Below are 14,751 nucleotides of genomic sequence, written 5' to 3' on the forward strand. Positions count from 1 at the left end.
CCGCAGCTTTCCGTTTAGCTCTTTAAGATGGTGTTTTCAACCTTTCAGAAGGAGTTGGGGGGGGGGAACCGGCAGCTGGTTTTGAGAGCAGATCTCATTTGAGTCTGGCATACTGATGTCTTCCCCTGGGCAGGGAAGGTTTAATGACAGCATGGAAGCACTTTCAAATGTTCCCAGCACTCAGTACTTAGAACAGGCTTCCGGAAAGCCTTGTGTGATTGCACATAGATCACGGGATAGTGTCTAATGACTCCAGTGGTTTGGAGTTTTTTTTTTTTTCAATGCCTGTTATGAATTGAGAGCTCTTGAATCTGATTCATGCGGGTCTCCTTTCCCTATCAAGACCGATTCTCCACGGCTTTAATTTGAAGATTGTGTGGTGCTCTCGATCACAATCTTCTCTTTTGTTGTGTGTGTTTGTGTGTTCGTTAATGACTGTGCGCTGCTTTGATCATTATCTGATTCATCCTGAAGCTGTTCTCTGTTGTGGAAACGGAGGGGTCAAGGTTTTGCTGGTTAGCATGGTCCAGTTAGCCTCTGCTGTAATTAAATCATTATTGTATCTTTATCCAATTACCGCCATTCAACAGTAGACTTGTTTAGGAATATGTTTCTAATTATTATATTATATTATATTATTATTATTGTATAATTATTATAATTTAATTTAAAGTAAATAAAAATGTTAACGTAATCTAAATGAAAGCATTCCATTCTTCATGAAATATTACGAAATTTTGTTTTACCATGGACCAATTTATTTTTCCCTGTCTGTTTGCATTTGAAAGCTCCTGACAATCAGTGCTATCATGACATCACATTTCTGCAGCTTGTGATTGGTCACATGACACATACGGCTACCTGTATCTGAAACTGAGCGCACCCATGAGCAAAGAGTGCCTTGGTGTCTCTCTCTCTCTCTCATAATCAAGAGGTCCTTTAATCAGCGCTTTCTATGACTTAAACCAGTAATGAATATGAATGGGCTTTTCCCTTTTTGTCCCCCTTTTTTTTTTTTTTTTTGATTACTGATAAGTCATTTAAAAATATGACTAGAAAAATAGCACTGCTAGATTATTAATAATACATCACTGTTTTTGAAAAATAAACTTCTAAAAGTAATAGCTGATACTGCAGTAGGTGAATAGGTGAAGCTAAAGAGTGAATGAACACCAGTAAACTGAAGCCTGTTCTATTTGTCGCATCCTATATGAATATATTAATCAGATATTCTAGATACACAACATAAACGTAGGCTAACATTACAACTTGTTTCTGCACAAAAGGACACAAATGCAAGTGAACTTGTTACGGGCTAACCATAATGTGTAACTCCTGTTTGGATGCATGACACGGGCATCTAAAACAAGAATTCACAACATTCTATAGTGTTCTCATTATAATGTTAAATGGCTAATTGGTGCTGCACATCTTGAGCTGATGCTGACGAGTGAATGAACATCGCTAAATGAAGTGCTTTGCTCAACTCCACCAACAAATACTGCAACTTACATCTGTACAAAAGAACGCAAATGCGCACGTGAACTTGACCATGCTCAGAACTCCCATTGTGGATGCGCTCTTCAACAACGCTGAAACATTTACACATTAGATTACAAAAGTGATCTCTATGTATATGGCAGATTGTCTCTGCACATCTTGCACTTTACTGTATTTTCATGGTCAATTATCCAATTATCATGCATGTTGCATGCTTTCAAATCCATAGTTTTTTTGTCCTAACGGCATGTCCTAACGTTAACCAATCAGACCTCAGGTGCACCCAAAATGCCGCAATAACCAATCAGAAAAAACAACAACAACAACATTTTTTAGAGTCACGGGCATGGCAATCATTATTTTTTATGATCAATCGTCACTGTCATATCCGAGGACTCGTTCACATCCCTAGTAATGAACATTACATCCCATTGCATTACATTTATCACAACTTCTTGACCTTCATCCTCCAATCCAACCCTCTTTTCATTTAGCTGCGCATGTGGTGTTTGTGCGATAAGATGCACTTATCAACGTGTAACAAAACATAATGCTTTTCTGTTTGCGTGATGTCAGTCACATCAAAGCATTTGAATTGAACTGTGCATTAAACACAAAGTGTGTGTTCAAATGGCTAAAGCGAGAGAGCAGGATTGTGGGGCGGAAGGGAAGGGACGAGAAGACAATGTTGTATTGGAAGAGACTATATAAATAAAAGTCTGGTGGTGTACTGTGCTGACAGACAGTCTGATGTGGTGTCTTCGCGTCTGTAACAGGGAACGAGAGACTGAGAGTGAATAGATGTACCATTTTCTTCCTCTCTCACTTTCCACTGTGCTTTTGATGTGACAGGCAATTGCAGCTCTCCCACCGAGTGTGGGGTGTAAAGTTGTTGTTCTGACGACCTCTTTAAATCTCTTCTGTCCCTGTCTATCTACTCACCTCTCTCTCTCTCTCAGTCACGCATTGCCAATTATTTTGCTCTCAGCGGCTGTGTGATTGCACTTAAAATGCTGGCCAGAGGGAGGACTGCTCACCTTTTGAAAGAGGACAGAATGAAGAAAAAAAGAAGGAGATTTTGTAGATAATGGGATTGAATGAGTCAGGGCAGGTGAAAAACTGGAGGGTGGAGAGGCGTTTTGTTGACACAAGCTGCAAACCTTAGTGTGCTGCGGCTGCTGCCTACATACACATCATTTCAGACATCATACTTAAAAAACAACTTAAACCACCGGACTAAGATGTGTTGGTGATCTTTAAGATAGTCTGTCTGATCTACCATACTGGTCTCACAGGTATTTAACTGGTCTCACATGCAGCCAGACCAGCTGACAAGTGTCCAAAACCCTTATAACCCAGTCCAGGCTGGGTCATTGTGAACATGCAGTTGTTTGTTTGTCATGCATAGTAATATAGTTACATTGAATAGATGCATTGTTTTAAGACTACATTGTGTACAGAGTGCTGGAGGGGTGGCATATTTTTTTTAGACCACCCTGGAAGTTTTACATTGGATTTTAGATTGAGGAAAATAAGCTCTGTGACCAGCAAAAGTTTATGATTCTGATATGTTTTTACATCTAGATGATCTTCACAATTGAACACTTTTATTAATTTTACATCCTAAATACAATTGAGTTTTCCTGGTTGGGTGTGATGGCATTTTAATATCCCTGACAACCTCTGTAGTCTCATCGGTAGTCATTTGTCATCAACCTCCCTTTTCAAAACACACAAAAGCTTAAAAAAAAAAAACGAGTGGAGTATTACTGATGTATTTCATGTTGTAGAATAAGATGTACAAATATCTTAGGCTTTTGTTAACCACAGATGTTTTTCAGGCAGTTAACCAATAGCTCGTTCAAAAAACAACTATGATGCAACTGAAAACAACTCATTTCTGAATTTTAGGACTCCTAGATTAGTTCCCACTCGTTTTACCATACAGACAAATCTTCATTTAAGAGTTATAAGCCTTGAACCAAACCAACCATCTATGAGGTGAATTACAACATTACAAACTTTGATTTGAAACAAAAAAGTACTTAATGGCTTTAATGATGGAAAGAACTGCAATCCCGTGATTGCTTGTGATCACAATTTGCTTGTAATTCTTTGATTGGTGGAGATTTCTCTTCAAAATCCTGATGTAGTTTTTCCACCAGGAATTGTGTTGTTGAACATGGTTATTTAAAAAAAGAAGTTGAAATAATGTGCACTGATGGCTTCAACAAAAGCATATTCCATCAATTCACAACCTCGCAGCTCACAGTAGGTCTGTCTTTAAGGGTTTGTAAGTTATCTTTCAAAAGTTGTTTCCCCATACGGAGAAAATTAATAGGATTTTTACCTCAGGAACCCGACTGTAACTACAGAACTTCCCTATTGTATGGTATAGACTCAATTTCAGTAGCTTCTCTTTGCTATTAAGTGTCGTTCTCCTTTATCTCATGTTTTGAGGATGCTGCTGTGTTATTGAGAAGTGCAAGGTGTTCCCCGCTTAACCTTCCTCCACTCCTCTAATTGTTAAATGAATCCTTAACTTGTTAGCATTTGCATTACCTGCTAGATTATGTTAATTGCCAGGCTTCACTTGCCAGAGCGGTTGTTTGATATTATAATGGAGATGAGTTTAGCAGAGAGAAGTGCATTCGCTGGAGCACTAAAGAGGGATCAGCACATACTCTTTAGCATTTGTCTTTGCTCATATGCACGGCAAATTTAATTTGCCGTTGCCGATAAGAGGATGCAAGTTGCCCGTCATGTTAACCTCTGATACCCAGACAGGTTGCTTGCTTGTCAAGCGCTGGAAGGGTTTTGTGGGTTAGCACCTCATCTAAGAGCTCCTGGCATCACTGCCAGCTCATTCACACATAGTAAAGCCAGGTTTCTCAGGGAATTATGGGTTTTATTAGCTCTATGCACGGACACTTTTCCTCACTAACTGACCTTTCTGCTCATAATCTTTCGAAAAGTGAGCAGTTGTCTCTTCATCTCCAGTTCAACCGACAAACCATGCAAATGCAAATTCCACAGATAGATGCCAAATGGTGCTTGTATGTTTGCATGGTGGTCTGCTTTTATTTTGGCGAAACTCACTTTGATTTACTGTCAAAATTAGGAAATTTGTGAAAAGGTAAAAAGCGAGTATGTAAAAAGTCATTTAGTTGATCAACCCTGTTGCATGTTTAAGCTGTGAGGGTAAAGGACCCGATATATACTTCAGGCTAAATCAAAGGCGAACTAGTGTGACATAATTTCAAACTAAACTCGTTTGTAGTTTATTTCAGGAGTTTGAACTTTCTGGAAATGTTTGCTCCGGCTGGTAACTACCATTGGTCATTGGTGATTATGTAATAGGTGGGTGTGGCTCTGGGGCTCCACCTTCTTTAACGTGGAAGTCTTCTTTTTTGGTTGATTTCTTCTGTTCAGTACCTTAAAGACGCGAGTAAAAACATGAACACTGGAGAGCTGCTTTATAGTTGAAACGTTGTAATTCTAATTGACAGCTTCACTGGCACATATTTTTTTCATGTTTCATGCTGTAAAGCTGCTTGCTTTATTGTATATTGCTATATAAATTAACGTGGCATGACTCAAGTACAGTATTGCAGAGCTCATGCAAACATATCCACATCGCTATGATCTGATGCTTTCTTAACTGCGGTTTTCTAACCGCTGTCATTTTTGTTGTTGCATTTATTTTGTTATTGAGAGGAAAGAGTGCAGCACAAACTTACATATTCATCTAACAGCAGTAGCGTGGGCACTGGGCAGTGTTAGGAGGTTTGCTAACAGTATACTGCTGAAAAGTTATTTAAAGCTTCTTTTTACCCCTAACTGAAGAACACAAACGACTTTGGCAAAAACAACTTCAACTGTTGTTTCTCAAAAGTTGCTAAATGGGCTGCTGGCTCAAGAGGGAGTCTTTGGAGCACCTGAGTTATACCATCTGCTCAGGTCAGGGAATTGACATAAAATTTAACAAGGTTCAGCTGCACACTATAGTGAATTTTTCTCCTCTGATAGTTTTTAAGTGACTAGATGGCGAAGAGCAGTGGGATAAGAATGGCCTGAACAGAAATCTCAAACCAAGAGCAAGCCTTGTTATCTAGAATCTTCTTCTTGCCCTGCAGGCTGCATCTCATCTCTGAGACTGTGCCCCTGGCATCACGCCTGGATGTTTGCCCTAAACCAGTCCAGATTGGGGTTACAGAATCTGAAAATAGATTCATAGATGCCTGACATCAGGGTTCAGTGCTATAACGTGACAGCGGAAATGTCAACTGTTATTTGTTATATCGTAATTTTATCAGGCTATTTCCAGTGGGATTGAAAAAAAAAAAATCTGACTCCAAACAGAATACCATAGAACAGTATTTCCTGACATTTTTTTAGTCCTGATTCCCCCACAACCTCATCAGTAATGTTCAAGTACCCCTTCATCTGGAGCAGCATATTTTTTTCTTTATGAATTGAACTGAATGCATCAGCTACCAAAAAAATTCAGGTTGTTATATGATTAAATATAGTACCGTTCAAAAGTTTTGGGACAGTACGATTTAAAAAAAAGAAGTCTCTTATGCTCACCAAAACTGTATTTATTTGTTTAAAATACTGTAAAAAAAATTAAAATGTAATTTACTTCTGTGATGGCAAAGCTGAATTTTCAGCATCCAGTCTTCAGTGTCACATGATCCTTCAGAAATCATTCTAATATGATGATTTGGTGCTCTAGAAAAATTTCTTATTATTGTTAGCAATATTGAAAACCTAATATTTTTGTGGAAACCATTATACCTTTATTTTCAAAAGTTCAAAAGAACAGCATTTATTTGATCTTTTGTAAAAGTATTGTCACCTTTGATCAATTTAATGCATCCTTGCCGAATTAAAAAGTAAGTTTTTTCTTTCAAAGAAAAATAATCGTACTAACCCCAAACTTTTGAAAGGTACTGTATATTTCATATTTTATTGCCAAGCATCGGTGCAACTTTGCACATTAATATAGAATTGCAGGAGTCCATATATCGACCGTTTTACAGCTTTGAACAGGACTCATCCAGTGGTATTTATAATGTACAATGTTTCAAGTCTTTTATTTTTAACTCAAATGTTATGTAATGTGTGGCAGCTGGTTTTGTACTGATACCTGATTTATGTCTTATTTTTCTTTTGGTTTTCTTCCATCAAGCTGGTACAAAGTACCTTTCATTTGTAAAATATATACTTAGCTGAACTTAGCCTGTGTATTTTTTAGTAATTTTAGGATATCCAGGAGCAGGGATATGACTTTGAGCTTGGACAAATGATGGTACTGTTAGACAATCATCAAGGACTGAGATCCCTCTATCTCTTTCTCTCTCAGCCCTGGTCCGCTGGTGAACTGAATGCAAATATCATGAGATTTAGGCTTGATTTGGTGACTTAACTTGGAGAGCTTGTAGTTTGATGCCATCAATATCTTTATGCTTTTACAAGTTGAGGATGTAATGTTGGCATGGAAACAGCTAGCTGTTTCCATGGGACCTTGTTGAGTAGTTGTTATGGTAACGAACTCGTTTCTGTAGAATATGATATCTAATATTTAAGTATCGATCATGTTTCTTCTGGAGACTGTGGGTTTATTGTTTGTTTAGGATGTGTTTATGCTAAGATGAAGAACCCTTATTGAGTTTTTCCATTACTTGCATCATAACACATGATGATTATATGGAGTCAGCGATGAGTGTGTGGGCGTACGTGGTACTACTGTAGTGAAGATTGTCCCTCAGGTCCTCGCCTACATAGGAACACACACTCACACTCCTCCACAAAGGAATCTGTGTTAGCGGGTTCTTTCTATCTCACTCCTACACCATCATCTACTCTTCTAGACACACAACTGAAGAGTGCAAGAATAATCAGAGATGCCCAAATGGTAAAAGTCCCTCTATTTTTATCCTCGCCCCGTCCTTTCCTTGTGTCTCCCCACCTCTGTTGTGATTGGCAAAGTGGTAGGTCCCTCCGGCTTGTTCGTCAGGGTGTGAGAGAACACCGTTTGCTTTCCTATTAAAAAACCCAGCGGAGGGCCGCCACCTCAGTCTCTCAGCCCTCAGCCCTCCCTCTCAGCCTCATTTGACTATTTTGCTCACTTTCTGTCTTTGTGTCTAACATCTGCGATTCTTCAAAGCACTGCCGAAGTAACCTGCTGTTAAACAGTGCCATCTTTCCTCTGTTCCTTTCATTTCTTTCCCCTCGTTTCATTTGCATGGCTGCCGTCTGCTGTTCCTCCTCTGTCAATCATCTCTCTCTCACGCAGTCTTTCTCCCATTTCATTAGTTTTATATAAGCCGTTTTCTCTCCCCACCCGCTCGCTGTTGTTTCATTAGTGTTGCGTACCTTTTGTGTGGGTTGTGCGCTCTAGCTCAGCAGTGATAATGTGTGAGCAAACATGAAGTTGAATAATTGAGTTCTTATGTGCAGAAGCTCCTAATGTGCATGCAGGTAAACCAACTTGCTGAAACCTAGTGGATTCATTTTCACATGTGCAGTAATGCCGAAGCAGCGCATGTGAGTCTGTTCGCTCAAAGCTTACATCTCAATAGGTTTTTATTTATTCAGGGCCAGTTGCAATAAAAGAGACAGACTGATTGATTCAGAAAGGCTTTCATGCAACTCTCTGAAAAAAACAACTTTTTAGAGTGAGTTTGAAGTCCTCTATTTAAGATTATAATGTCAAGTGGCTCAGCTGAACCCAGTTGCACATTCTACAGTTCTTAGTCCCCAACTCCCAGACTAAATCTGCAGACTTCTTTGCTGATTTTCAGGAAGAATTTGTAATATAATGTTGTGGAGTGGAGCAGAGAGGACTCTTATTGCTACTGTTGCTGAAAGCATAATCAAATTTGTTATCATATTAGGACTTGCATTTATGCATTTGACAGGAATTTTTTGTTTAAGGCATACACTGTATATCCTTACAATATTGATTAATGGCCATTAACCAATATTGTAAGGATATGTAGTATATGTTATATTAGGTATGTTATTCATATATATATTAGTTTTTTAATTCATATAATTTTTAGTTGAAAAACTCTGGATCTAAAAATGTTAAACTAATCGCACATTTTTCTGTAATTAATCGCACCTAACATTAATGTTTTTAACATATTTTTATATTGTAATAATTTCACATTTAATCTCCACATTAATGTATTAACAACATAAAGACAGAATGTTGTAAATATTTTATCTAACAGATATTGCCCAGAATGCATCTTTTTCTACAGTACATTACTGTTCTAATGGAAAGCACAAAGCAGTATGTTACTGTCAGAATTTGGCAGATTTTGTACAGCATTTCTTTGGTGTAGGAAATATACAGAAACTGAATAAAGTTATCAAACACTTCACAGTCTTCACTTCATAAATTATAAATGAAATGTAGATTAATCCTTATTAAAGCTACAAAAGTTATTCCGTCAAGAGCAGTCATTCATTTGTTCTTTGGTTTACATTAATAACAGACATCACAGCAGCAGGTTTATTAGGCTAATGTCAGTTTAAGATCTGAAGCATGAGCCATGACACAAACAAGGCTGCCAATGAGAGCTCTCACCGACTGCATGTCCACACATAACATAACATGAAAGCACGTGTCCGAAATACAAACTGTGTGCTACATAGAAAAAATGCTCATCCCATGCACTCACAACAGAAGACAAACACACGGGGAGCATGAATGTCCGAACCCCAACACCGAACCGAAACCAAACTAGCCCGAAGTGCCTGGATCCGTACACCACATTCCGCACACAAAAACGACTCGCCTGGACGGAAGAGCGTATGGCCCGAGCGAACTCGGGACCGCCGCACACACTCACAATGATGAGACAGTAGGAGTGACAAGGGGCCTGACTGGTTTATTTTAATGTATACAATTTTTTTCAACAGAATATTAGATAATTTTAACCATTTTTCAGGCTTAGCCAGGCTATAATATGAAAATAACTGTTGTCATATTAGCATCAGCCACAATTTTATTATCAGTGCATCCCAACTTTTCACCAAAGCAACTTACATATTGTGTTTAAGCAATTAATGCATTCCCTGCCAACCAAACCAATAACCTTGCCATTGCTAGCACCATGTGCTAGTGAATTAAACCTCAAGAATGTGTTCCAATCTCAGGTAGAAGCTTATGTCAATTTAATCCTTGAATAATTTGATGTTAATTAGATATTCTTCAACTGAAATGTTGTCTAGCTGTCTTAAGCCAGGTACATGCACTTAAGTTTACCTCAGGCTCTTTAAAAAACATTTTACCAAGGTGGCAAGGTGCACCAGGAACATTTCATTACGTGCTACTCCAAGTGCTGGCTGGATTGACATTGGACCCGCTTCGGTGCTGGAGACATGCAATGCTGGATTCACGGAATGGGTGACAACGTGGATCACTCGTTGCCAGCAATATTACATTTCCATACATCTCCTTTTGGCCTATGATCAGCCCGGAACTGGCCCAGCAATTTAAGATCCATCCATAATATACTTAAATTGAAATTTCAAAAGCACTTTTTTGTGTTATACTTATTACCTTTTATGGCCACAATTATTTTTTTAAAAGTCATTTAAATTATTTTTATCTCTGCTACAGTTTAGAAAAAGGTCTTGTTGACATCTACAAATAGTCATCGTGCTCCATTAACTCAAAAGTTCATTTTTATTTTGCTAAAGGCCTGCTATATCAGGATTTGTAATGTTTTTTTTATTTTTTATTTTTGGAAAAAGAAACTTGAGGCATTGGAGCCATTGGCAGCTGTCAGCACCTCATTCAGATAAATATTGCAGCTGCAGTTTGCAAGATGTCACACAGATTTATTTCCAGGATTTTGGTTTGTCACGAAAATCCATTTCTCGCACAGTGATGTCAGAGCTGTTTTTTTCACAGCCTGTGAGACGCCGTTCCCGGGCTGAAGATCTGACTGGTGCTAATCAGTGCTAGCACCGCACAAAGACATCTAGCGGTAATGGGATGCAGAATATCATGTTGTGTCTGCTCTGCGCTACAGGATGGAACCGCGGTGTCAGAAATGTGCTGGAATGCCTTGCTGCTGAGCTGCAGTGTGCAAGCGTGGGTTCGGGCAGCATAGCAAGCTGTCCACGAAAACGAAATCTATGTTTGGATATTGGTTTATCTGCGACCACGGGTCTGTTCTTCTTTCATGCTTCCCCAGCTTCATGAAAACATGTGTTCATGACATGTGCATCTGCAGCAAGTTGTTTACATATGTGAGCCTATGGTCACTGTACACAAGAGAAAGAGAGAAACTGTGTAGGCTAAACCCATAAGGGTAAGACCAGAAACATACTTAAGGCAAGTACACGAGCGCATACTTAATTTGTGCTCTTACAAATCCTAGTGTTCTAGCAGGTGATACATTTACATTTAAATGCCTGTGCCTTAAAACTGATCTAAGTTACTGTAAGCATATTGACTGTAACTATCTACTATTATACCTGTAGCTGTATTATAATTGTAATAATGCAAATACAATTATTTGATACAATTAAGTTATGTGCATGCTCATTTATTGTTGCATTTAGATTACCTTTGACGTAATCTAATGATTACCTAAAGTTAATATTTAAAAACACTATTAAAAAAAACTACTTTTCATTAGTTTTTTTAAAACGATTCATTTTTATTCATTTATGTTTATTATTATTTATTTATTTATTTAATTACATTTTTTGACAAAATAGTATATCTTTTTGATATTGGTCATTAATTGGTTGTCGGTTATAACATTAAAAATAATTTTTGGCTTATCGGTTTCAGACAGAATTTTAATATATCGTATAGATTCTTGTGCAGAGTATATTCTGACCTAAGAAAGCATGTACATATTTCATTTTGTGCTCTATTCATTCTGTTTTTTTTTTGTTTTTTTTTGTTTTTTTATTCTGCCATATTTTATTGGAAACCCAGAGGCTGACAGTGGGAGAAAAAGAGTAAGGGGTTGTTGAGGACAAAAAGAGGCTTGATTTTTCTGGAGGCTATAAGTTAATAAAAGGGTTGAGATTGCGCTACCCTGCAGGAAAGAATCCTGTTTAAATGTTAATAGGACACGGACTGAATGGCTTTAAGGGTGTGTTTTGTTGTTCATGAACTCTACTCTCAAACTAACCTCATCCCTTGGTTTTGTCCACAGTGATCCCAGACTCTTTGACAGTGACGGCCACTGCTCAAACTTTCTCGAAAGTGGAGGGCGACACTCTACAGCTGAGCTGTGAGGTCACACGTCAGACATCCCAGCATACTCACGTGTCTGTGGGCTGGTACCTACGTCCTGCTGATGACCCCAATTCTGGTCCACGTGATCTGGTCACTCTGTCACGGGACTTCGTTCTACGGCCGGGGGGACAGTACCGCCAACGTCTATCTTCAGGTGACCTGCGACTAGACAAGACCAGCGCCACATCCTACCGTCTCACCATCTACAAACTGCAGCCCACAGACCAGGGAGAGTTCTACTGCGAGGCCTCTGAATGGATCCAGGACCCGGATCGCTCCTGGTACGCCATGACCCGGATGGAGTCAGAGAAGACGTCTGTCAAAGTTCAGCCCACAGGTGAGTGAGTGGGGGGGGGTTTGCTCTTTCAGATCCTAATTGCTAGTTATACACTGAGATTTATTTAATTTAACACATTGAATAGAAGAGGTGTTGGTAAAGAAAAGCATTGTTTTCTTCTCAGAGGTGGAAAAGCACATAATATGTGTTTAATATGTGTCAAATATTATTTGAGCCACATTCAGTTGCTGTGGGAATGTAGCTGAAAATATCAAAAAGAAGTGTGAAGACTTTAAGTGTGAAGAAATTAGTCTAGACAAAGTGGACATCATATTTAATGTGATATGAATAAAAATGAGTGTGAGAGATAGAAGTATTGTATGATGGTTTCAATAGGCCTCATTCATGAAATGTGAACGAATTTGCATATACTGTGCATAAATTCAATCTTATGTAAACTAACATAAGAATGGTTAATGAACAATTTACAAAAAAAGTCTTCCATTTGTGATTCTTGTAGGATTTGTATTGTGTATCTGGGTGTCATTCGATCAGCAGCTGAAACACAGAACACAAATCTTTCCAAAACATTTACACTGGACAAACAACTCTGACATTGGACCATTATACATGACCTAAGACTGGATAATTACCCAAATATTTATATTTTGATATCATTTACTCACCCTTATGTTGTTCCAAACCTGAATGATTTTCTTTCTTTTGTGGAACACAGAGTATATTCTGAGAAATGTTTCAGTGTTTTTTGTCTAAACAATGGAAGTCTGTGGTCACTAAAACGGTTTGGTTATGCTCCACAAAACAAAGTCATACAGGTTTGGAACTATCCCTTTAAGACAGTGCGACATATTCAACAAACTGTACTATCCTTCACAATATTTTTTTAAAATTATAATACATAGAAAGAAAATGTAGTGTTTTATATAAATTAAACATAGTGTTTGCTCTAACTAAGGTGATTATTTCTTCAAAAACTTTCCTTCACAGATGTGTATATTATAAATCACCCCCACTTAACAAAGCATGTCATGCTTATGGTTACCTTGCTCTGTAAAACAGGGTATGCATGACTCTGCTTCCCTGTAGAAATGCTTCAATATGCCCTGTGAGCTGATCACTATCTAAAATTAAGCACATTACCAGAGTCCCTGAGCCGTGGTTGCTGATCCTCTTAACATTGAACTCCCTGTCATAGAGGACAGAGCAGGCATTGGCTCTCACATGTCCACTCCACTCATTGATATTGTGAGTATCATGAGGTTTATCACAGAGCATTGCGTAATGAAGTCTCAGTGGTCTCTTAGCATCCGGTAATGAGCCAGTCGCATCGACTCATATGACACCAACCCGTCAGTTGAGTAATCACCAATGGCTGACATCTGCTTGATGACCAACATTTTTAATTGGAAAAAATGTAAACTCTGTCATCATTTACTCACCCTCATGTCATTCCAAACTCACAATGTTGTTTCTTCTGTGGAACGCAAAAGGAGGTATTTTGAAAAATGTTTCAACTGTTTTTGTCCGAACAATGAAAGTGAACATAGTACAGAACGAGAGGGAAAAGAAAGAAAGGATAATATTTCAGTGTTTTTTGTCTAAACAATGGAAGTCTGTGGTCACTAAAACTGTTTGGTTGCCAACATTCTTCAAAAGGTCTTTTATGTTCCACAAAACAAAGTCATACAGGTTTGGAACAGCATGATGGAGAGTAAGGCCCAAGCCCAGTTCTCTGTCTTACCCCTTCTCATTACCCCTTCCCCTTAGTTTTGCACTCTCACGTGAACGTGCAAAACTAAGGGGAAGGGGGAAGGGGGAAGACAGAGAATTGGGGAAATGATGATAGCATTAAAATTTTTGGGTGAACTATCCCTTTAAGACAGTGCAACATATTCAAAATGTATATATACTGTATATATTTTGTGTTCCACATTAGAAAGAAATGTCATAAGGGTGATTAAATGATGACAACTTTCATTTCTGGATGAAATGTTTGAATTTTTGAAAAATTTCACATCAAACTTGTAGCCAATCAGCTGTAGGGGGCATGTCCAGTCATGATGGGAGAGGAGAGAGAGCGAGCTGAGCAGGAGGGAGATTTGAAGAAGGACTTTAGAAAGAGATATGGCTGAGAGACATTACAAAAGAGAAAGCTCAGAGGAATATCACTGGAAAAAAAATGGCTATGATCAGGCGAGATCTCTAGGACCCATTTTAATATTAGAAAAGCTTTCCAGTGCTGGAGAGACCTAAGCAGGAAGGCCTGAAAAATATATATATATATATATTTCATGGGACAGAGGCTGGGGCTGAAAAATGCCACCCTCATCTATGGCTTTAGTCCATTACTTTCCAATTTATTACAGAGCCGCAGCTCCATCCTGAGCATAAGATAGCATGTACAGCAGACATGAGCACTGTCTCTCTCTGACTGACTGAACACAGGGCAGTAACTCAATCTCAAAGCACGCTAGCCCAGTGATTTGATGAGAATGGGAGGTGACAGCACACCTCCTCATCAAACACGCTGCGGGACGGAAGCTGCGAGTGGCATGTTAACTCAGCCCTGTTATTGGTCAAGAGTCCCAGGGGTGGGTGGATTGGACGAGGAGAGGACAGGTTGTGATTTTAGGGTGTGGATGTTGGATGGCTGTCTCCCAAGGGCACCTCC

At 38.7% G+C, this 14,751-nt stretch overlaps 1 protein-coding gene across 1 annotated transcript in view; it reads left to right on the plus strand.

Annotated features, from left to right (window-relative positions):
- Positions 1-14,751, plus strand: part of igsf3 (immunoglobulin superfamily, member 3) — a 167,909-nt gene that overhangs the window by 95,531 nt on the left and 57,627 nt on the right. The window contains exon 3 of the mRNA XM_084420277.1: positions 11,700-12,119. Coding sequence (XP_084276403.1) covers positions 11,700-12,119 — 420 coding nt within the window. The remainder of the gene's footprint in view (positions 1-11,699; positions 12,120-14,751) is intronic.

The sequence above is a fragment of the Rutilus rutilus genome, assembly GCF_951802725.1.
Source record: "Rutilus rutilus genome assembly, chromosome: 10".
Classification (NCBI taxonomy): domain Eukaryota; kingdom Metazoa; phylum Chordata; class Actinopteri; order Cypriniformes; family Leuciscidae; genus Rutilus; species Rutilus rutilus.